At 36.7% G+C, this 24,145-nt stretch overlaps 1 protein-coding gene across 5 annotated transcripts in view; it reads right to left on the reverse strand.

Annotated features, from left to right (window-relative positions):
- The window catches only part of RAP1A (RAP1A, member of RAS oncogene family), a 79,894-nt gene continuing 55,749 nt past the window's right edge, over positions 1-24,145 (reverse strand). For all 5 annotated transcript variants that reach the window (XM_082380576.1, XM_082380579.1, XM_082380577.1 and 2 more), the window contains exons 3-8: positions 22,753-22,821; positions 20,630-20,686; positions 17,478-17,618; positions 15,870-16,013; positions 10,746-10,861; positions 1-4,033 (exon numbers count right to left, since the gene is read on the reverse strand). In XM_082380576.1, the coding sequence (XP_082236702.1) occupies positions 10,775-10,861; positions 15,870-16,013; positions 17,478-17,618; positions 20,630-20,686; positions 22,753-22,821 (498 nt within the window). In that variant the 3' untranslated portion in view covers positions 1-4,033; positions 10,746-10,774. The remainder of the gene's footprint in view (positions 4,034-10,745; positions 10,862-15,869; positions 16,014-17,477; positions 17,619-20,629; positions 20,687-22,752; positions 22,822-24,145) is intronic.

The raw sequence follows: 24,145 nt of genomic DNA on the forward strand, positions 1-24,145 counted from the left end.
TTAAAATGGGAAGGTTTATTAAGGTTTTTCCTCAAAACGAACAGCCAAGCCCATGCTTCTTAAGAGAAGCAATTAGCAGGAAATGTATGTCACACCTTGGGCCCAGAACCACAGGAAGCTTCTTAACAAGCCAAAGAACTTGCATCCCCAATTCACTTTTAAAGCTCTTGCTGATGTCTGCAAAACAGAATCCATGTTGCCTCCCAGAAAACAGAACTAGGCACCCAGTTCAAAGTCTCCAGCTGTTCTCAACAAGAATATTTAAGCAGGATATGGCATTAAATAAGTGCACTACACATTCAACATTCAACAAACCCAAGATGAAGTTATAGTAAGAAAAATCCATGTTCAATGCAATGTCTATGCTACATTTTTAAGAATAACTTGCATTTTTTTTTACATTTTTGGGGAATAGAAATGCTAAAAGCTGGGTGGTTAGACTGCCTCAAAGCTCACATTCATTTCCTTCCCGGCAAGATGGGCTCTTTCCAGATCCTGGACAAGCACCCAAACCACTCTGCCCTTTTAAGTTTGGAGCTGAGTCAAGAGGGACTATTTTAACACACATTTAAGTAGCACCTTAAATAAGTACAAGACCCAAATAAAACAAAATAATTTTACAAGTTATTTTCCTCCTCCGAATACCTGACAATTTCTTCACACTTTGGTTTCACTACACACATGTTTATGAGTGTATTTTACGCCCTCTAACATTCTACTATGATTGCTTACAAAGGAAAATACTGAGGTAATCTTTGTATCTTTCTGTCCCTCAGTCCTGAAAACAAAAATCGGATACATGAACTGACAAATACATGTGTACCTGTGAAGATAATGAGGCAAAATATTTGAAATTGGGCAGGTCCAGAAAATGCAGAATGTTCATATGTGGAGAAAAATAGCATCAGACCAAGTAACCTATTTTAATAAAGTTGGTAATAAAGATCAGTATCTTCCCAAGGATTAACTTTTTCCAAGTACATTCTAACTCCAAAGACGCACACTGTTTCACCAAGGAGTAAAAGGCAGCCAGCTATGATGGCAAAACAAGCTGCCAAATACAGGTTAGTTCAAAGTTGTAGGGGAAGAGAAAAAAACACCAATATCCATCTCTCTCTAAACATTCCTAAGAGAATGTGCCCTGTGGCCACAGTTCAATGAATTACAATGCTATTCATATCTTTGACGAATTTCTTATATCTTCTCTGCCCAATTAAATTGCAAACTCTTGAGGGAAGGCCTTCACACCTCTTTGTGAGGCACACAGTATTTATAGAATAGATGGCTTGAATATATACTTTTAATTCAATGGTAGAAGTGTTAACTGATACTGAAGCTCCCCCTGGTGGAGGGTAAAATTATAGATTATGTATTAACTTAGTTTCTAGAACTAAGATTGTTTGGGGACACTATTAAGCCATTAAAGTTGTTCGTATTCAAGTGGAAAAAAGCAAACTATCGACTGTGACATCAAGCCTCCTTTAAATTAGATATTACTCATATAACCAAAGTTAATATACTTTAAATAGCCATAAATACTAATATGGTGTCAGTTCTTGAATATTCACCATATGAGATTCATATAATAACCTTGAGGATTTTTTGATTTTTCTGCTATAAAAATACATCGTATTTTCAGGCACCCTCCCCTCTGGAACCAAGACTAAGGACTTCACATAGGGACAATATAAAAGCACACCTATCTCACTTTCTGACAGGATACCTTTCCACCTTGCTCAGCAATGGCAGACTTCTTTGAGATAGCAATGCATGTCTCTGATTTCAGCTGGTCCTGCTCTGCAAACTACTGTGTGCCACAAGGGCATTTTTCTTCACAGTTCTACCTTTATCCCAAGTAGACTGTGTAAGACGTAACAAAGAAATCCAGTACCTGTCATCTTTTCCTACCATGTCCTAAAACAGAGGACATCGAGTTTATGCTACTAGTCAAGCAGACTGTAACCTGGGAGTTATTCTTATTTAAAATAATTCCTACTTAATCTGGAAAATAACGACACAATCTATGTAACAGGTAATATTTAGAAATGTTTGCTCGCTTATGAGATGTTTATCTATGATTTTAAGTCCAAAGGAATGTTTGAGAGGTGAGTTTCAAAGCAGAATGACTTTAGAGGACCTTAAAATATGCTACACTGACCTGGACAGACTGGCCCTAATGCTTCACTTATTATTATTTTTAAAAATTTATTGCATTTATGAGATTTTTGGCCCCTCAGTCCCAGACATATGTATAACTGAATCAGTAGAAGGTAAGTATTAGGTAACTAAGTTTATTAGAAACTTAAAAGAATACAATTTCCAATTTTTTTTTTTTTACAATATTTTAACATTTTCTCAGGTTGGTCAGAGCTTACATTTGAAATCTGATCTTTAAATTTCAATTTAGTAACTGATGGGGCTGACCACACTCCTAGGAAGTCTCAACAAGGCATGAACACTACTTCACACCTAGTTGCAACGAGACAGCATCTAGATCCCTGAGCAATGATTTAGACTTTCTAGGACTGGTCTCCTCCTCAACATTCAGGGACAAGGCACAGGGTTTCCTAAGCTTGTTTCTTTCCCTCTCTAGCACTTAAGTGGCTAACAAGCTGTTTTGCTCTACCTCTATGGTGTACATAAGTCATATCACCCTAGGTCCATGTCCTACTTAAGCCCCACTTTTTGTAAAATATAGAAAAAAAAAACTAGGAAGGAAAGGAAAAGCACCACTATATAGCCAGCTAAAAATTTAACTTAGCAATCTTTTCCATATGACTACCACTATACTACTTCATATACAGTTGAAGAAAAAGCAACTGACACATCCTTTATATGCTTTTTCACTTTTACCCCACTTCTCTTAGATTCTTCGATCTATTATAAAGCAAACTTGAAAATATTTACATAACATTTCATTGGTGGACTTATACTCAACAAATTAACAATGGCAAAATGATTCCCTTGAAATTACAACCTGTGGAAGATTTGAAGTAGTAAAAGTTAAACCCTGATACAGTATTAAACTTATCTTTTTACATATAAAAATAATACACAGTGGGATATTTTATTCAATAAGATACAATCTTTAAGATCAAGAGAGAATATACAAAACTATTGTATGTAGTCTGATGTATTTTACTGTATAATAGGAATAAATATATATAGAACAGAAAGTGCGAGGTCTGTTTGTAGAGAAATCACCATTTACTTAGGGGTTTAAAGCCAAGTGTTCTGCAGGTACCAGCCAGGAAGGAGCTACTGCTGCATTTAAAACAACGTGATCATTATAAAATAAAGGCCTTAAATCTAAACAATAACAAAAACACACAAACCAAATGAAAATGTACTAAAATTTAATCATCCATAAAAGCTGTAATTTAATCTGACAGTAAAACACAAGAAGCAATATTAGAGTTGGTTTAGTATATTATATATTTTAGCTTTGAAAGCCATAGAAATCAGTTATCCCAGTTTTTTTCTCTATAAAAGACCCATTTTTCCAAAGCATTATGCACAAACAATTTTAATTAGAATATAATGACAGAATGATATTTCATAATTTTTTAAATAGAAAATGAAGTCAATGACTCAAAAAAGTTATCTGCTGCAATGAGTCTGAGGGGAAATTTTCATAATCTATATCATTACAGATATAAAGTATAATGGTTCAACTTTTTAGTGCTTGACAGGGAGGAAACATGATAAAAAGGTCAATATGAAATCATTTGATTATAGTAGCAATATCTAACATTTGAAATGTATCCATGCTCTTTTGTATAATCATATTAGAGTCAAGTATATTTATTTTCACATCTGTTATAACTGCTATTGCAAAGGAGAAATACTATTGTCTTATTTTCCAAGAGATATACACAGAGCAATTCTTTTCTCCAGGGAACTTGTGCAAACCAATATAAGATCTAAATTCTTCACATAATATATAAAACAGGAGAAGCCTCTTCAGATTTATTTTTTGAAGTCTGGAATGCTGGCACTTTCCAATTAGGCAACAGTTCTTCATTCCTGTAATCTAGAACATTGAATAGATACAGATATATATATACTGATATATATGGTTAACCTTTATGTCAGAAGATGATAGTAAATAAGTAGATATCTAACAATACAGAGAGAAATAATGATTTTGGCTGACCATTATTAGATAACTAAATTATATTAAACATATAGTAACAAGGCTATTTTAAACTCCCTTTAAAAATGTTTAAAAAATAGTTTTATTGTACTTAGTGTTTCATATGTATCTGGCAGTCCTGTCAGTAAAGAGGAAAACAGTGATTATTTCATTTCTACCCCATTATCATCTTATTTTTAGAGGTTCCTTTTCCACTAAGGAAACAACTCATGCCTGCATCAACTTCCCAATGGAAATTCTTTATTCAACCATTTTATGATTATTTATAATAGAGTTACCTATTCCAATTCAGGCTAGGACAAGAAGAAATGACACAGAAAGAGCTGATGCCCATTTTCAAGGGCAGAAGACTCAAAGTTAGGTTTACTGCTCAGCAGAAAAGAATTAGGTTAAAGGAATAATTTCCTGAAGATGAATTTCTTTCCTCAGTTTTCAAAAGTAGGACATATTAGAAAGAGACTAACATGTTTCAGTATGATTTTGCCTAACGGCTAAGGCTAGGTAAGCTGCCCTTAAGGTTCACATACTCTTACTAAAAACATTTATAGTTGCTATTTAAATTTATTCCATATCTCAGTACTTTTTAAATGGGATCAACATGGCACTTCAAGTCTATAATCACAGCAAAATGCTCTGCAAAGTATTCTGATTACTAAGTGACCTATTATTTGGTATTATCAAATATGCACAGAGATCTCAGGTAACATTAAATATATTGTAAGCTGAATTACCTATCAGAGACTAAGAATTTATGCAACCAGGATGAAAGTCTTATTTCTAGATTTAGGTCAAGATTTCTCTCCTCTAAGGTAAAACTCATAGCAGTACACTGTAGGGTGTACGTGAATGAATTTTCCCAATACGCCAGGAGATGGCACCTCTTCCTTTAAACATAAGCTAAAAGGACATTTTCTGAGAACTGGAAATTAAACGAGGGTCAGCTAAGATAATGATAAAAATGAGCCAGTTGGGCTTCCCTGGTGGTGCAGTGGTTAAGAATCCGCCTGCCAATGCAGGGGACACGGGTTTGAGCCCTGGTCCGGGAAGATCCCACGTGCCGTGGAGCAACAAAGCCCGTGCGCCACAACTACTGAGCCCGCACTCTAGAGCCTGCAAGCCACAACTACTGAAGCCCACGCGCCTAGAGCCCACGCTCCACAACAAGAGAAGCCACCGCAATAAGAAGCCTGCACACCGCAACGAAGAGTAGCCCCCGCTTGCCGCAACTAGAGAAAGCCGTGCACAGCAACAAAGAACCAAAGCAGCCAAAAATAAAAAAAAATTAAAAAAAAAAGAGCCAGACAACTAACTATAGAAGAGTTAAATACATTTCAGAACAGGAACTGGAGTTCTCAGTTTTTCTACCTTTGTACCCTTACCTAAACAAACACAAATACCATCAACTTTAACAATAATCATCTTCAAGGAGCTGATGATTTATAGTTACTGACTCAAGATTTCACTAAAAGCCTAAGCAAGCACTTGGCCAGAAGTTGTTTTTCCGAAATCTCACTACCAGAGGCAATCTGTGACCTTTACTCCTTTCTGTCTGTTTTCCCTCTACTTCATTTCAAAAAGGGGTACAATTACTCAGTTGTTTCCCCTAAGAGAGATTCATTCATATCTCTAAGGAAGCACATATTAGTTAATTTGGTGCTCTAGAAGATGTAATCTACTAAACAGACCCAAGAGACTTACAAGAGTTTTAGCACAACCAACTTTCCTCTAAGGGGACCCAGTTTAGTAACAGTCCCATAATTAGCATCAAATTACATCATAAATCCACTCCATGAAAGTATTCTTTTATGGTAATGTTTATAGAGTTGATGAACATAAGTAGAAAATGTTCAGGGGATTTAAATATATAATTAAAGGAAAACAAACAAATGGTCCCACACAGCCTGGTTGCTTACGTGATAGGCAGCTTCAATGCGGCCACTAATTTCCCTCCAATGGGTTCACTTAATGAAAACTTAAGTGGTACTTAAAGTCGACTACTACCTACAGACCTACAGAAGAAACATGTGAAAGAAGTCAACCCACACCTGAGAGGAAATGACTTCTAAAACTACACTGACATACCACCACACATCCAGCAGAATGGCTCAAGTTACAAAGACTGACAATACTAAATTTGGGGAGGATGTGGAACTCGTAAACTGCTAGTTCATGTGTAAACTGGTACAACTACTTGGAAAAATTTCTTAGCAGTATCCACCAAAGCTACCACATATATAGTGTACAGTCTGGCCATTTCATTCACACACACACATACACACACCGAACAGAAATGCATGCACATGTGCATAAAGACTTGTACAAGATGGTGCACAGGAGCTTCATCTACCACAGGGCAGACAGCAGAAGCAAGAAGAACTACAATCCTGAAGCCTGTGAAACTAAAACCACATTCACAGAAAGATAGACAAGATGAAAATGCAGAGGGCTATGTACCAGATGAAGGAATAAGATAAAACCCCAGAAAAACAACTAAATGAAGTAGAGATAGGCAACCTTCCAGAAAAAGAATTCAGAATAATGATAGTGAAGATGACCCAGGACCTCGGAAAAAGAACGGAGGCAAAGATCGAGAAGATGCAAGAAATGTTTAACAAAGACCTAGAAGAATTAAAGAACAAACAAACAGATGGACAATACAATAACTGAAATGACAACTACACTAGAAGGAATCAATAGCAGAATAACTGAGGCAGAAGAACGGATAAGTGACCTGGAAGACAGAATGGTGGAATTCACTGCTGAGAAACAGAATAAAGAAAAAAGAATGAAAAGAAATGAAGACAGCCTAAGAGACCTCTGGGACAACATTAAATGCAACAACATTCACTTTATAGGGGTCCCAGAAGGAGAAGAGAGAGAGAAAGGACCAGAGAAAATATTTGAAGAGATTATAGTCGAAAACTTCCCTAACATGGGAAAGGAAATAGCCAACCAAGTCCAGGAAGCACAGCGACTCCCATATAGGATAAACCCAAGGAGAAACATGCCGAGACACAGAGTAATCAAATTGGCAAAAATTAAAGACAAAGAAAAATTATTGAAAGCAGCAAGGGAAAAATGACAAATAACGTACACGGGAACTCCCATACGGTTAACAGCTGACTTCTCAGCAGAAACTCTACAAGCCAGAAGGGAGTAGCATGATATACTTAAAGTGATGAAAGGGAAGAACCTACAACCAAGATTACTCTACCCGGCAAGGATCTCATTCAGATTTGATGGAGAAATCAAAAACTTTACAGACAAGCAAAAGCTAAGAGAATTCAGCACCACCAAACCAGCTCTACAACAAATGCTAAAGGAACTTCTCTAAGTGGGAAACACAAGAAAAGGACCTACAAAAACAAACCCAAAACAATTAAGAAAATGGTCATAAGAACATACATATCGATAATTACCTTAAATGTGAATGGATTAAATGCTCCAGCCAAAAGACACAGGCTTACTGAATGGATATAAAAACAAGACCCATATATATGCTGTCTACAAGAGACCCACTTCAGACCTAGGGACACATACAGACTGAAAGTGAGGGGATGGGAAAAGATATTCCATGCAAGTGGAAATCGAAAGAAAGCTGGAGTAGCAACACTCATTATCAGATAAAATAGACTTTAAAATAAAGAATGTTACAAGAGACAAGGAAGGACACTACATAATGATCAAGGGATCAATCCAAGAAGAATCTATAACAATTATAAATATATATGCACCCAACAGAGCACCTCAATACATAAGGCAACTGCTAACAGGTATAAAAGAGGAAATCGGGGCTTCCCTGGTGGCGCGGTGGTTGAGAATCTGCCTGCCAATGCAGGGGACACGGGTTCGAGCCCTGGTCTGGGAAGATCCCACATGCCGCGGAGCAGCTGGGCCCGTGAGCCACAACTACTGAGCCTGCGCGTCTGGAGCCTGTGCTCCGCAACAAGAGAGGCCGCGACAGTGAGAGGCCCGCGACCGCGATGAAGAGTGGCCTCCGCTCGCCACAACCAAAGAAAGCCCTCACACAGAAACGAAGACCCAACACAGCCAAAAATAAATAAATAAATAAATAAATTTAAGAACAGTTTTAAAAAAAAAAAAGAGGAAATCGACAGTAACACAATAAGAGTGGGGGACTTTTAACAGCTCACTTACACCAATGGACAGATCATCCAAACAGAAAATTAATAAGGAAACAGAAGCTTTAAATGACACAATAGACCAGAGAGATTTAATTGATATTTATAGGACATTCCATCTGAAAACAGCAGATTACACTTTCTTCTCAAGTGCGCACGGAACGTTCTCCAGGGTAGATCACATCTTGGGTCACAAATCAAGCCTCAGTAAATTTAAGAAAATTGAAATCATATCAAGCATCTTTTCTGACCACAATGCTATGAGATTAGAAATCGAATTACAGGGGAAAAAAACATAAAAAACACAAACACATGGAGGCTAAACAATACGTTACTAAATAACCAAGAGATCACTGAAGAAATCAAAGAGGAAATCAAAAAGTACCTAAAGACGAATGATAATGAAAACACGACGATCCAAAACCTATGGGATGCAGCAAAAGCAGTTCTAAGAGGGAAGTTTATAGCTATACAAGCCTACCTCAAGAAACAAGAAAACTCTTAAATAAACAATCTAACCTTACACCTATCTAACCTTACACCTAAAGGAACTAGAGAAAGAAGAACAAACAGAACCCAAAGTTAGCAGAAGGAAAGAAATCATAAAGATCAGAGCAGAAATAAATGAAATAGAAACAAAGAAAACAATAGCAAAGATCAATAAAACTAAAAGCTGGTTCTTTGAGAAGATAAACAAAATTGATAAACCATTAGCCAGACTCATCAAGAAAAAGAGGGAGAGGACTCAAATCTATAAAATTAGAAATGAAAAAGGAGAAGTTACAACAGACACCACAGAAATACAAAGCATCCTGAGACTACTACAAGCAACTCTATGCCAATAAAATGGACAACCTGGAAGAACTGGACAAATTCTTAGAAAGGTATAACCTTCCAAGACTGAGCCAGGGAGAAACAGAAAATATGAACAGACCAATCACAAGTAATGAAATTGAAATTGTGATTAAAAATATTCCAACAAACAAAAGCCCAGGACCAGATGGCTTCACAGGTGAATTCTATCAAACATTTAGAGAAGAGCTAACACCCATCCTTCTCAAACTCTTCCAAAAAATTGCAGAGGAAGGCACACTCCCAAACTCATTCTATGAGGCCACCATCACTCTGATACCAAAACCAGACAAAGATACTACAAAAAGAGAAAATTACAGACCAATATCACTGATGAATATAGATGCAAAAATCCTCAACAAAATACTAGCAAACAGAATCCAACAACACATTAGAAGGATCATACACCATAATCAAGTGGGATTTATCCCAGGGATGCAAGGATTCTTCAATATACACAAATCAATCAATGTGATACACCATATTAACAAATTGAAGAATAAAAACCATATGATCATCTCAAAAAAAAAAAAGAAAAAAAGAAAAAATAGAAAGTGCACAGGCACCATACTTGTTCCTGAAAAGTACCCAAATGTCCATCAACAGCAGAATACATATATTGCTAGTATAGTCATACAATAAAAATAAACTACTGCTGTATGCAAAAAGGATTATTCTCAAAAACATTTTTTTTAAAAGTATTTTGTTACAGCTACAAGCGTGAGTTACAGCTGTTATCTGTTTTTTTTTTTTTTAATTTTTAAAAAAATTTTATTTATTTTTGGCTGTGTTGGGTCTTCGTTTCTGTGCGAGGGCTTTCTCTAGTTGTGGCAAGCGGGGGCCACTCTTCATCGTGGTGCACGGGCCTCTCACTATTGCGGCCTCTCCTGTTGTGGAGCACAGGCTCCAGACGCGCAGGCTCAGTAATTGTGGCTCACGGGCCCAGCTGCTCCGCGGCATGTGGGATCTTCCCAGACCAGGGCTCGAACCCGTGTCCCCTGCATTGGCAGGCAGATTCTCAACCACTGCGCCACCAGGGAAGCCCTCAAAAACATTTTTGAGTGAAAGAAGCCACACACAAAATAACACATTAAGTGTTTTTGTTTCTGTTAAGTTCAAAGAGAGGCAAAACTAATCCATTGTGTCAGGAATCAGGGCTGGGATTACATCTGAGGAGGAATGACTATTACTGATATATATGAGTGTGCTCACTTTTAAATATTTCATCAAAAAAAAATTTTTTTTTTCAGATAAACCACTGTTCCACTTCAATTCAGCATGAATTTCGGTGTGACTGTGGAAGGCTTTCTATTCATTCAACCCCTATTTTTTGATCACCCATTCTGTACCAGGCACTGGGGATGTACTGGTGAGCAAAACACACATGATCCTTGCCCTCCCTCAGACAGCTTAGAATCTCATGGAGAAAGAGAAAAATTACCCAGTAGATGAACATATCTATAAGTTATGTAAAATATTTACAAATTACAGAAGCCTGGAAATACCCTAAGAGGTGAAATGGGAAGTGGTTAATGTTGGGGAAAGCCCAAAATAAGAGGATGAGAAAGGTATCTGCTCTGCTTTTAGCATCTTACCTGGCTCAGAGCTGCTGCTTATTGTGGGTCTAAAGCAGCAGACATGATTTCTTTTTAGGCTTCTTCTTTTCCACTGGTGTTTTTCTATTTATCTGTCTGACCAGGTCATAAAATATCTAAATAAAAACAAGAAAAAGGTACTTATTCAACCAATATTTGAGACCTTGTTCCACAAAACAATCTTGATTCTGTGAAATATTATTCTGCTCTTGGATCTGTATTTTGCTGCTTTAACAGCTGGTTTCTTAGAAGCCTCAGCTGATTTTCAGTCAGGGTAAAGCACAACTTACCTACTTACAATGAGGGAAATACACTTGCTCTTAGAGATATTCAATAACAAATTAATAAAAAGAATTAGTAGTGAAAAAAATAAGATAGTGAAGTGGAATCTTCAGTGCTTCAAAAACCTAATTATTAAGAGAATAGTTAATGCTTCACTTATATCTTTATACTTGCTTTATTTTTTAAAAACTTCAAACTTACAGAAAAGTTGCAGGTACCAAGAACTTATGTATTTTCTTCACCCATATTCACCAGTTAGTAACATTTTCCCAAATGTACATTTTTCCAAAGAAGAAATGCAGGTGGCCAACAGGCACATAAAAAGATGCTCAACATCGCTCATCATCAGGGAAATGCAAATCAAAACCGCAATGAGATATCACCTCACACCTGTTAGAATGGCAATTATCAAAAAGAACACAAATAACAAATGTTGATGAAGATGTGAAGAAAAGGGAACCCTCCTACACTGTCAGTGGGAATGTAAATTGGTGCAGCCACTGTGGAAAACAGTATGGAGGTTTCTCAAGAAAACTAAAAATAGAGCTACCATATGACCCAGCAATTCCACTCCTGGGTATATATCCAAAAAAAACCCAAAAACACTAATTTGAAAAGATACATGCACCCCATGGGACTTCCCTGGTGGTCCAGTGGGTAACACTCCATGCTCCCAATTCAGGAGGCCTGGGTTCGATCCCTAGTCAGGGAACTAGACCCACATGTGTGCTGCAACTAAGAGGTCTGCATGCCGCAACTAAAAAAAAAGATCCTGAGTGCCACAACTAAGACCTGGCGCAGCCAAGTACGTAAGTAAGTAAAGAAGTAAATAAATAAATAAATATTTAAAAAAAAAGATACATGCACCCCAATGTTCATAGCAACATTATTTGCAACTGCCAAGATATGGAAGTGTCCATCAACAGATGAATGGATAAAGACGATGGGGTGTATATATACAATGGAATACTACTCTGCTATAAAGAAGAACGAAATTTTGCCATTTGCAGCAACATGGATGGACTTAGAAAGCATTATGCTAAGTGAAATAAGTCAGACAGAGAAAGACAAATATTGTGTGATATCATTTATATGTGCAATCTAAAAAATACAACAAACTAGTGAATACAACAAAAAAGAAGCAGACTCACAAATAGAACAAACTAGTGGTTACCAGTGGGGAGAGGAAGGGGGGAGGGGCAATATAGGGGTAGGGGTTAAGAGGTACAAACTATTAGGTATAAAATAAGTTACAAGATATACTGTACAACATGGGGAATATAGCCAATATTTTATAATAACTATAAATGGAATATAACCTTTAAAAATTATGAATCACTACACTGTACACCTATAACATATAATATCGTACAGCAAACCATACTTCAATTAAAAAAATAATGTTGCTAAGATTATTAGCCTAAATTAATTGTTGAAGGGGGGACCACTACCAAATGATTTATCCCAAAGCTATTGATTCATTTATATTCTTTTCTTTCTGGTCCATCCTACCCACTCTCCCATTTTCTTTAAACCATTTAATTCTATTATCTTATTTCTAAGAAAGTTGAAAACATAAGAGTTTATGAACAAAATGGTAGTTTCTGTTTCACAACTCCAAAGCCCTTCAAGAACTTAATATTCATAAGCCATAAACAAAATCTCATTAGTTCCCCAGCCTCAGTACATAATCTGTAAGTGAAAAATAACGAAAGGATAAACTAAAATAGTAAATTAATCAAAACAGCACATTTCTTCATGGTAGCCATGGGTTTCTGGTACAAAACAAAATGGTAACTGGTTTTGTGGTATTACCCTTAAGGATTTCCTTGGCAAACGGTGCCTACCTCACAGCAGCAGTGATGAGGGCAAGTTCGAACTATAGTTATTTAGTTAGATATGCTGAAAGCCCTCAGCCTAGGTTCTTCCTCATCCTTCTGAACTACAGAAAAGTCTAAAGGGAACACAGAATAATTTCTCAATCCCTCTATCATTCCTTAATTGGGATGTTTTGATTCCAATTATTATTCCAGCATCAGCAAAGAACAATTAATTCTTGATTAAGACTGATGTGATTCTGACACAACTATGTACTACTTTCAAAACACAACAAAAATGATGAGTTTTTTTACTTTTTAAAAAATATTTATTTATTTATTACTTATTTATTTATTTTGGCTGTGCTGGGTCTTAGCTGCGGCACGTGGGATCTTCGTTGCAGCATGCGGAATTTTTTTTTTTTTTTTTTTTTAGTTGAGGCATGCGGACTTCTTACTTGCGGCGTGCATGCGGGATCTGGTTCCCCGACCAGGGACCAAACCTGGGCCCCCTGCATTGGGAGCATGCAGTCTTACCCACTGGACCTCCAGGGAAGTCCCAAAAGTTTTTTAAAAAAAATTATATATTATATATTCTCTGATATAGATAGTAGAGAATTAGAGGGCAATTTAGTTAAGCAGGATGTCCCTGTCTGATTTCAAACTTGAGTCCAAGAGTTCAATCGTGTGAAAGTATGATCCCTCTATCTTCAGGCACTCAGAAACCACACACATATTTTCAAGGCATTAGCTGTCTGAGGAACTATTAACTACCCCCAAAACTCTGTAGTTGGATTATTAGGCTATCAAGAGAGAAATATTAAAAGAAGGAAATTATTACACTTTCAAGAATTTCTAGCATAAAGTTTGTATGTTTTCCAAAAGAGTAAAGAACCTTAAATAGCTAATGTATTTCATTTTGTTGTATTTTTTTTCTATTTTTGTTTTATAAACCTTCATGTCAATGGTTGATTTCAATGAGGCTACTGTGAAAAAGTACCTCTGCTGCATGGGAAACTGAAACTCAGAGGAGGGAGATTTAGTAGCATGTAAGTTCCCACAAACAGGTAATGCTTGAAAGGCAAGGAATACCTCCTGTCCACTGTGCTCACTGGACCCTGGCCCAACTCAACCTCGGCCGAGCCCTATGGACTTGGTGGTTGGGTACCAGTGAGGGTGATCACAGGACAGCAGGAACTAGATCTCTAAGGCCAATCATCCTGCAGATAGTGACCATGCACTACTACTCCCCTAGCCAAGCTCATTGTTTTACCTCATGTGTTTATGTGTTTTACCTCAAAGTTCTCTCTCTCTCTTTTCTTTTTTGGTGGTGGTGGGGGGGAGACTAAACCAAAAATTAACATTTTATGATCAGCCATGTTTTTCAGAATAACATCTATGAAACTGTAATTCCACAACAGAGAAAGTTGAAACTGGAAGCATTTCATACTTCCTTTCATTTACTTGGCAGTGAATTAGAAATAACCGTTGGTGAAGATCTCAGCAGGACTTTGTTCCCCATTAGGATGTAAACTTCTTGAGGGCAAGAGTAGTGTCTGTCTAAATGACTGTTACCCTGGTGCCTAACACAGTGCCAGGCACATAGGCACACAATGAGTATTTGCTGAATAAATAAAATTTATGAATTTCTTATTTTTATGTATTTATTAAAACTGGTTTTACCTGAAAGGCAAGCTTTGACTTATTATTTGTAAAACTTATTTATTTATTTATGGCTGCGTTGGGTCTCCGTTGTGGTGCGCGGGCTTCTCATTCCAGTGGCCTCTCCTTGCTGTGGAGCACGGGCTCTAGGGTGTGGGCTCAGTTGCTCCGCAGTATGTGAGATCTTCCCAGACTGGGGCATGAACCTGTGTCCCCTGTATTGGCAGGCGGATTCTTAACCACCTCGCCACCAGCGAAGTCCCGCAAGCTTAAATATTTTTCGTGCCACACTTTTAAAGTAATTTGGTCATTTAAAAAGTCAGATAATAGTCTACAACCGTAATATCAGTCAAGGAAAGGTGACCAAAAGAACCAAAGGCCAGAGAGGAATAGGAAGCAAAAACACACCAGAGGACTCTGATAACCTAAACCAGTCTTAAACTGCCATCTATGTTGTAAGTGTGCTGAACTCTGACTGATTACCTGTGATGCTACAAATGGCAAGCACACTGGCAAATGAAGACTTTTGTACTACTGGGAAAGGAAAGAAGCCACTCTGCTTTTTTTTTTTTTTTTTTTAAGAAAAAAAAAAAAGCCTTATGTTAAAATTAACAAAAGCAAAGGAACCTCTTAAGATTTTGCTTGGATGTAGTTTGCAGTTGGGGATTGCACTAATCTTTTAGGGATCCAGTAAACTATTGGCCCTTTACATCTAGGCAGGCAAGCTTACCTGTTAAGCATTCCTGTCCCCAGCTATGTTCTCAGGACAGTGGAGTAGTTAAGTCACGGACAAAAAAAGCCTTGTGCACCTGCTGTATCAGGCCTAAAAGACCGAGTGAATTATAGTTCTGTATCCACCCACACTCACACAGATTCTTCCCTTTGAGTCATGCACCAAAGGGAAGCAGGACTCAAAACACCAAATTCCATGATATCTTTCTGTACAACGTAAGTTCATTACAGTAACTACTTTGATTTTTGTATTTTTCTCGACTTTACAACCTTTTTACACACATCTGCATAGGTAATTGTTATAATACAAGGGTGATGTGACAATTTTCACACACCACTTGCTGGCTTATCATTTAGAGGCTTAGCAGGACTTTAAAAAACATATTCTTTAACTTAAACTACCTCTTTGCCAACAAGGTAAATATAAGTGTCCTCATCACAGCCATCAAAGTGATTTCATATAAGAGAAGGAATGTGGTTTCTAGGAATTACTTAGTGTTTTCCATAAATTGATAAAGACTACTTAAAAGAACACCATTTTTTCTTTTTAAAAAAATGTTTTTGGCTGTTAACTTCAAAGAAAGGAAACTAAAAAGGCACTTATTTGTGCTGCCTAGCAGCTGTAGTTTACCTCATTAACGTTGATCTTCGACTTTGCAGAAGATTCTAAAAAGGCACAGTTACACCACTGTCTTGCTAAATTCTGACCCTGTTCTTTGCCAACTACTCGTTCATCTTCCAGGTCACATTTATTACCAACCAAAATCATTGGAACCTGCGGGAAGGAAAAAATCATATAATAAGCCCTAACATACTTGTTACTCAGCCTTTTATAAGTAAGCAACTACCAGCCACCAACTGAAATGTGTTAGTTAGGACTATAATCTTCATCAAGTGCTTAAAAAACGGTGTATGTATGTGTGTTGGGGGGAAAATGGAGGGGGAAGAGACAGAAAAAATATGGATGAGATTCTACAACACTGATCTGCTAAATTATTTTAAGACTATAATCCCAAAATTCTCAGGTGGACTAATGCTAATGGCTGAACTCCAAGTAGAAAAATCTGATGGAAAAGGAACCTCCTGCAATACTCATTGTCTTGGTGTGTTTTAAGTGCCTCATCTCACAGGACCAAAAAATGCCAACAGTAGTGGCAAGACCAACACGTTAATAAGTTTTACTTCTACAACTGACATCTAGATCTGAAGACTAGCTTAAGTGAGATATTAAGGAAAAGTAAGAATAAAAATACAGCCACTGAGTAGCTATGTCTTCATCTACAACTCAATCTTTAGTTTATTACACGGGATAAAGAGATTAACATTACCAGAGTTCAGTGATTTGCATGTAATTGCCTATGAAAAGAGAACTCTCTTAGATGAATTAGTCATGGGAAGAAAGAGAACTATTCATTAGGTTATGGTTGGTCATGAGTCATATGGTGCAAATTCCTCCCACCTACAGTATTACCCAAAGTTGAGGTCCTAAGCAGGTGCCCATGTTCCCATTAATAATGAGAGAGAACACACAAAAACAGAAAAGAAGGTACAAATGAAATTTTATATCCTAATTTATACAACTTTTGAAAAGGAACTTTCTGTAGCTCAAAACTGAGACAAACGTAAAATATACATTTAATCTTCGCAAAAAGGCACAACAACGATGCTATTCATCAAATAAGACAAGAATTCTAAAACAGTATATTTTATCACAATAAAAAATTAACATTAAAAAAAGAATTCTAAAACAAAAACAAAATTAAAAAATATAAAAATGCAAGTTAATTAAAATCTTTAACATAATTCAAAGGAAAAAACTAAGTAAAAACTGTACCAACAGAACTTTAGAAATAGGAACATAGCATTACGGTTCTTGATAATGTTCTCTGAACACTGTTTCTGACATAACCACCAACTTTCCAAGCCCAACTGGAGTCCCCCTTCTTCTACCAAGTACTCTTTGATTCTTCTCTCTCCACTGCACTTATGACCCACATAGCACCATGTAGGTCATAAGTGCAGTAGAGAAAGAAGAACTTTACAAACGTGTCCTTCTTTTCTAACCATCTCAGCATATTATCTGTAGGTAAATTTAGAAAGCTGAAAAATGTTTTTGGTCACCAGGGCTCTTAGGTGCATGGTAAATACCCTCTAAATCCTCTACTGATAGAGAAAATGGACACTTTTTATTTGGCCACAGAGAGATGGCAGTATGCTATATATAGAGAGAAATACTTACATCTTCTGTGTCCTTAACCCGTAAAATCTGTTCTCTCAGGTCTTGTAAGTCATTAAACGTGGACTGAGCTGTAATAGAATATACTAGTGCAAACCCTTGGCCATTCTTCATATACAAATCCCTCATCGCTGTAAATTGCTCCTATAATAAAAAATATGCAATTATAAATATGACTTCTTAAATGTATATTGAAACAGTTTAAATCAGAATAATCACAAGTGAGCTACTGAATTTTTTTTTTTTATGTATGTATGTATGTATTTATTTATTTTTTTGGCTGCACTGGGTCTTTGTTGTTGCACGCGGGCTTTCTTTAGTTGCGAGTGGGGGCTGCTCTTCGTTGCGGTGCACGGGCTTCTCATTGCGGTGGCTTCTCTTGTTGCAGAGCATGGGCTCTAGGCACACGGGCTTCAGTAGTTGCAGCACACAGGCTCAGTAGTTGTGGCTCGCGGGCTCTAGAGAGCAGGCTCAGTAGTTGTAGCGCACGGGCTTAGTTGCTCCGCGGCATGTGGGATCTTCCCGGACCAGGGCTCGAACCTGTGTCCCCTGCATTGGCAGGTGGATTCTTAACCACTGCGCCACCAGGGAAGCCCTGAATTCTTTATTACATGTTATCATGACAGGAAACATAAGACGTGATACGTGGTTTCTGGAAAATTTGAGATGAATGTTCCGGTCCCCTCCGTACATGACTAGAAACAACTATAGAATTAGAAGGGAAATCTTAACCACTTTAATTTGTTTCTGTGTGATTTAGAAAAACTGTATCTAGTTCCCTTTTATATACAGATTTTAATTATTTTGGTGCTACAAACGATGATGTCCAAGGTAGGGTTTTTGGAAAAAAGAAGTCCAAGTACTGAACCCTGAGGCCCTCCAACATTAAGAGGTTGGGGAAATGAAGACAAATCAGGAAAGGAGATTTAGGAGTAACGAATCATACAGGGAGAAAACCAAGCAAGTGCTGTTTCCTAGAAGTCAAATGAATAAAATTTTTACAGATGAGGATAATGATCTACTGAGTCAAAGGTTGCTGAAAAGTCAAGGAAGTTGAGGATATATCCGAGGGATTGATTATGAATGAGAGACCATGGACTTGAAGCTGTGTAAAGAGGGGGTTGAGGATATGAGGGATAATCAAAGATGTTAGATTTAACAGACTGCAGATTACAGTCAGGTTGAAGGGTATGAAAGGAAGTGAGATGGAGAAACAAGAGATGGTTAGTAGAGAGTAGGACACTTGAAAATGAGATTTAAGATGGTATTATGTTACTGGTAATCATATAGTCTAGGGTAAAGACCACGGGCATGAATGACTGAAGCAGGGTAGAGGTCAAGGAACTGAGAGGCCAAGCTACTGGATCATCTATATTACCCGTAAAGATTCTATTTGGATACTAAAATCACCAAGAATTCAGACTAAAGCAGTGTTGGAGAAAGTAAGCAAAAATCCTCAAGGAGTAAGGAGTGATCTAGAACAAGATCAAAGAGCATCAACTACTTTCCAAACGTTATGCAAGGCACTGGGGACAGACAAGTAAACAGAAAATTACAACACAGCATGCTGAGTGCTAGGATGGTAGAAATACAAGATATTTGAGAGCACAAGTGAAAGATCTCTGCAGAAGGGGAAAATTTTCTTAATTTGGACAAGAGGAGGAAGAAACAATGCCCTCACACTTGTGGAGTCTGTGAAAGGAAGAAATAGAAAGTATTTTTTTTTTTAACTGTTGGGGTCTTTGGGAACAAAGAATTATTGCTGATTCAGAAGCTAGGAAATTTGGGGGTTGGGAGAAGTGGCAAGAGGGGGAGATCTCAATTCAGCTGATATAAGAAAGAAGGAGTTCCAGTGATCCAAAGCTTCCTGTTGGAATCAAGATCCATTTTCCCACAGAATAGAAAAATATGGTATAATTCATACTCTAATTGCTCCAGTATGCTTAAGTTTTTTTGATCTGAAGCTTTCTCACCATTTATAAAATTATAGTGGGAATATTTGTGCTGAATTTTAAAACAACTTAAAACATTTAAGAATACCCTCCATTTTAAAGCTAGGAATTGCCTAATAGGTAAAGTCTATGTATATGGAGAAAAAAAAAAGAAAAGAAAGTCATTTAATGTGTGCATTTTTTGTGGTAGTATAATTGTGGCAGAATAAAACCATCATTAATTAATTAAACAACTAAAAAGGTGATGACAAATGAAGACAATGAAAATAAAAGCAAATACACAGACCTCATACTATATAAAAGACATTTTGTGCCAAGTGATTTATAATCACTATCTCATTTGATCATTATCAGCACCCTATAATGTACTAAACGTCATTATACTCATTTAAGCATGTGAAAAATGAGGCTCAAAATAATCCTAAAGATTTTTGTCAGAACACACGTATCTGTCACCAGTCCCTTGAGATGTTAAAATACTATTAAAAAGCAAAAAAAGTTTTTTAAATAAATGAATGACCATGGTGTCAAGAGTTAGTCTTGGGGCTTCCCTGGTGGCGCAGTGGTTGAGAATCTGCCTGCCAATGCAGGGGACACGGGTTCGAGCCCTGGTTTGGGAGGATCCCACATGCCGCGGAGCAACTAGGCCCGTGGGCCACAACTACTGAGCCTGCGCGTCTGGAGCCTGTGCCCCGCAACAAGAGAGGCCGCGACAGTGAGAGGCCTGCACACCGCGATGAAGAGTGGCCCCCGCTTGCCGCAACTAGAGAAAGCCCTTGCACAGAAACGAAGACCCAACACAGCCATAAATAAATAAAATACAACAAATTAAAAAAAAAAGTCTTATTTAAACCCAGAGAAATACCTATTTTAACTAAAATTCTGTATTTAAAATACTTTCCTTTTGTTTGTTTGTTTAAAGCACTAAGAGCATAATCCTTACCTCAATACAGGGAAAAGAAACTCAATACACAGATTCTGTAGGTGAACGCAACATACAATTTAGTAGTGATATGTGGGCATTAAGTACATCATAGATAGTTTCACGCACATAAGAAAATTTAAGAAGCCCTACATTTAGAGACTTAACGTTCTTAATCAGAACAAATGCTTTTACTCACAGGAATCATTCAGGTGACCAAAAACTGTTCACAAATGAAAATCTGTCCCCCCCGCCAAAAAAAAAAGAGAAAACATCCTTACTGTTCCTGCTGTATCCAGGATTTCGAGCATACACTGTTGGCAGTCTACTTCAACTTGCTGTTAGGGTCGGGGCGGGGGGTGGAGGGGGATGAAAAAGTAACATCAAAATGTCAGTCTGTTTTCCTCCCACCTCTTCACTCAAAGTCCTTATTAACAACTACAAAGCCTTTCTCTAGCAGTTTGCTGTATTGGTGGAGACCAACTTGGTACTACAGTAAAGAACAGGAGGTCTCAAACACATTCTATTAATAATACAGAAGCTAGGACTGTTAATCCTGAGTTTAGATATTTTTCTGACCACTATGAACTCTTGAGTAATGATTTTTGTTATTATTAGAAGCCAATGGTCATATTCTGCAATTTAAGAAAAACTGCAACAAACAGGTATAGTTCTAACAGGGGAAAAAAATGTATAAAGTATGTATATTTATATTATCTTCAAAACAAAGCACAAAAGTATTAAGCAGCTCAAAACACAGCCAATATCTGGGGTTAAAGAAAACTTTGCCAACTTACCAGATTCAAGTTGTCAAAGTTTTACTAAAATATGCCCCAAATTTAATACAAAGGAAATTTTTAATTTAAGAGATAAAGGGAACACAATAACACTGAACCCATATAGTTCTCAAGACTTTAAAAAAAGGTACTTCTTTGGAAAAGCTGTGTGTATAGGTGAAATTTCATATACTGAATTCTACTTTCCCAGGGCTTTATAGAAGAGAATGTTGGCCTAAAGAAAGTATCAACTATTAGCTGTGAGGCAAATTTTTAATAAAGAAGGGATTAAGAAAAGTGCTTCAGCATTCAAGGTACAGATCTCCGTTTGTAGTTAAAGCTTTAACCAGCAACTTATTTGGGGGAAATTTCAGTAATGCAACATGGTCTTCTAAAAATAAACCTATTAACCTAAGGACTATTTTAAACTCTGCTTCTGTGTCAGATCAGGAATTGATGAGGAGCACCACAGGTGGATCTACAAACTCACTGTCAACCACTTATGAGGCAAATGTGATAATCACCTGCACAATCTGTGAATGGGCATGTTCAATGAACAATGAATTAGGTCTGTAGTTTCTCAATATATATCACAATTTTGTTTCCAATTTACAGATAATGAAACTGCTCTGCCAGTAGGCTTGATGAACTTAATTCAGCCAAAGTTATAGCACTATTTAAAGGTAAATTCTAAAACATCTACCAAAGCAATCCTTTCTTATTTGTTGAAAGGAAGGTTAATCTTTTTGGGGGGCAGTGGAGTATATCATTGGTTACTAGGCTTTCTTACAACACTGCCTCTTCCCCCCCATAACATACCTGGGAAATAAAATCATGAAAATTCTCCACAATTCTAGCTAGTCTTATAGTTAAATAAAATAGTATTTTTTGTCAAGACCAACTATTAAATTTTTTTTTCCTTTTAAATAAGCTTTATTTTTTAGAAAGCAGCTTTTGGTTCACAGCAACACTGAGCAGAAAGTACGGAGTTCCCATACACCCTTTTCCTGCTCCCTGCTAGCCTCCCCGACTATCAGCATCCTGCATCAGAGCGGTACATTTGTGAGAATCAATGAACCTTCCTGTATCAACACATCATTATCATGCAAAGTCCACAGTTAGCAGTTTTACTCTTGGTGTTACACTTTCTATGGGTTGGGACAAATGTACAATGTCATGTATCCACCCTTATAGTATTATACAGAATCAAACTCTTTAACTTTTTATAGTTTAAAGATGAAATATTTTTAAGGTTATTATACAACTAAACAAAAATAACTTTCAGTTACTGTATAACTTCAAGCATAAAGTGTTCTTAATTTTAGTTCACAAAGAGTAATCAAAAATATACCTATTTATATGCAATTTTTCTACATTAAAAGAATTCCCACCAGGAAAATGTGTACATTAAAGAACAGATTACTAATTAGTAACAGAACATGGAGTTCTCTACAGCTAATAAGCAGTGTTCTACGAAAAGTATTTTGTCTTGGTGAAACTTTTAAAAACAAATACAGAACATCTGTATCATTTCTCAAAACTATTTTCAGAAAAGCAATTCCGTGGATCAAGTTTTAAAGTCATAAGAAACTACTTGTAAGCATGTGTATGAAAGTTTCATATTTTACCTTTCTGTAGGAATCTTCTATCGTTGGGTCATATTTTTCAACAAAAATTCCCTGAACAAATTGAACTGTCTAGAAATTTAAAAAAAGCAGACAAAAGTTAAGGACTTAAAAGAAAAATCAGCCCTTCTTAAATGTTACTTAACTTCGCAAAGTGGTAAAGGTTAAATGTAATTATATGAAAACTCTGGGTAAACATGCAAATGTGAAGTGTCATGATTTTTCAATATAAGGATACATTCATAATTAAGAGTACACTTATGAAAGGTGGTCATGTTAAAAACTGTCCGCAATGCTGCTGCTGACATTACACTGTTAAAATAATTATTATATTAAGTTTTAAAATACAATGAAGATACAAATAAGGACATGGATTCTAATTTACTAAAATGTGAAAATTCATCAGTATTAAAACTCCTATTACCCCTCTATGTATCTATAGCAAGCTTTATCTCATACCCTCAAAGGAGAGAGACAAAAGGTTGTAAATTTAAAGTCTTGAAACAGTCTTTCTAATTGTGGGGGAAAACAGAAGAGGGAATTAAAATTTTTCGAGTTTATTAAATTTATAATCACATTCAAATTTCATATTCACCCCAGAAGTAGGTATTTTTCTGATTTGCCAGCTGAGATTCAAACATACGCCTTCCTGATTCCAAAGCCTTACTCTTTGCACAGGGAAACATCACCTACTCATCTTTTTCAGATCATCTACTTTTATCTCTACAATTTCTATAAGCAAAGACGGGAAACTAGGTATTTTACCATTCAGTAAATGAAAAGAAGTACAGAAGATGGTTGTGAAATATTTCCTAGATAGCTTTAGAACGGGGTCTGGTACATCACTGCCTAAAAGCAAGGGTAAGAATGTGGACTGAGGTCATTCACACTTCAATTAGCCAGAGGAATATTTTATACACTATTTTAGCTTGAATTAAATAGATTAATTTGAATATAGTAAACTTCTTCAACTATCTATAATGGTGGTTCCATTTCCTCAGCTCTCATTTACTCTTCAACCCACCCCAGGATGGTTATGGCATCATCACCTTACTGAAGCTGCTTTTATCACATCCAGCTACTCTGCTACGACTTCTGAGCAGTCAAGTAAAGGTACATTATTTACATTCAAGTACAAGATACATTCTTCTATGCTGGATCCTCCAATCCTACCTACTCTTTAAAGGTTGAGAGGTACTCAGAGCCCAGTCCTGAGTTCTCTTCTCTCTCTAGTCTCTCCCTAGACAACCTCGTTAATTCCTAGGGATTTTTAATTAATTTATTTATTTTAAAAAGGTAATTCATGGACATAGGACAAAATGCAAAAGACACAAAAACATATGTAATGGTAACTAATTCTATTTACCACCTTTTCCAATTCCACTCCCAAGGAAGT

The sequence above is a fragment of the Balaenoptera borealis genome (assembly GCF_965194805.1).
Source record: "Balaenoptera borealis genome assembly, chromosome: 1".
Lineage (NCBI taxonomy): Eukaryota > Metazoa > Chordata > Mammalia > Artiodactyla > Balaenopteridae > Balaenoptera > Balaenoptera borealis.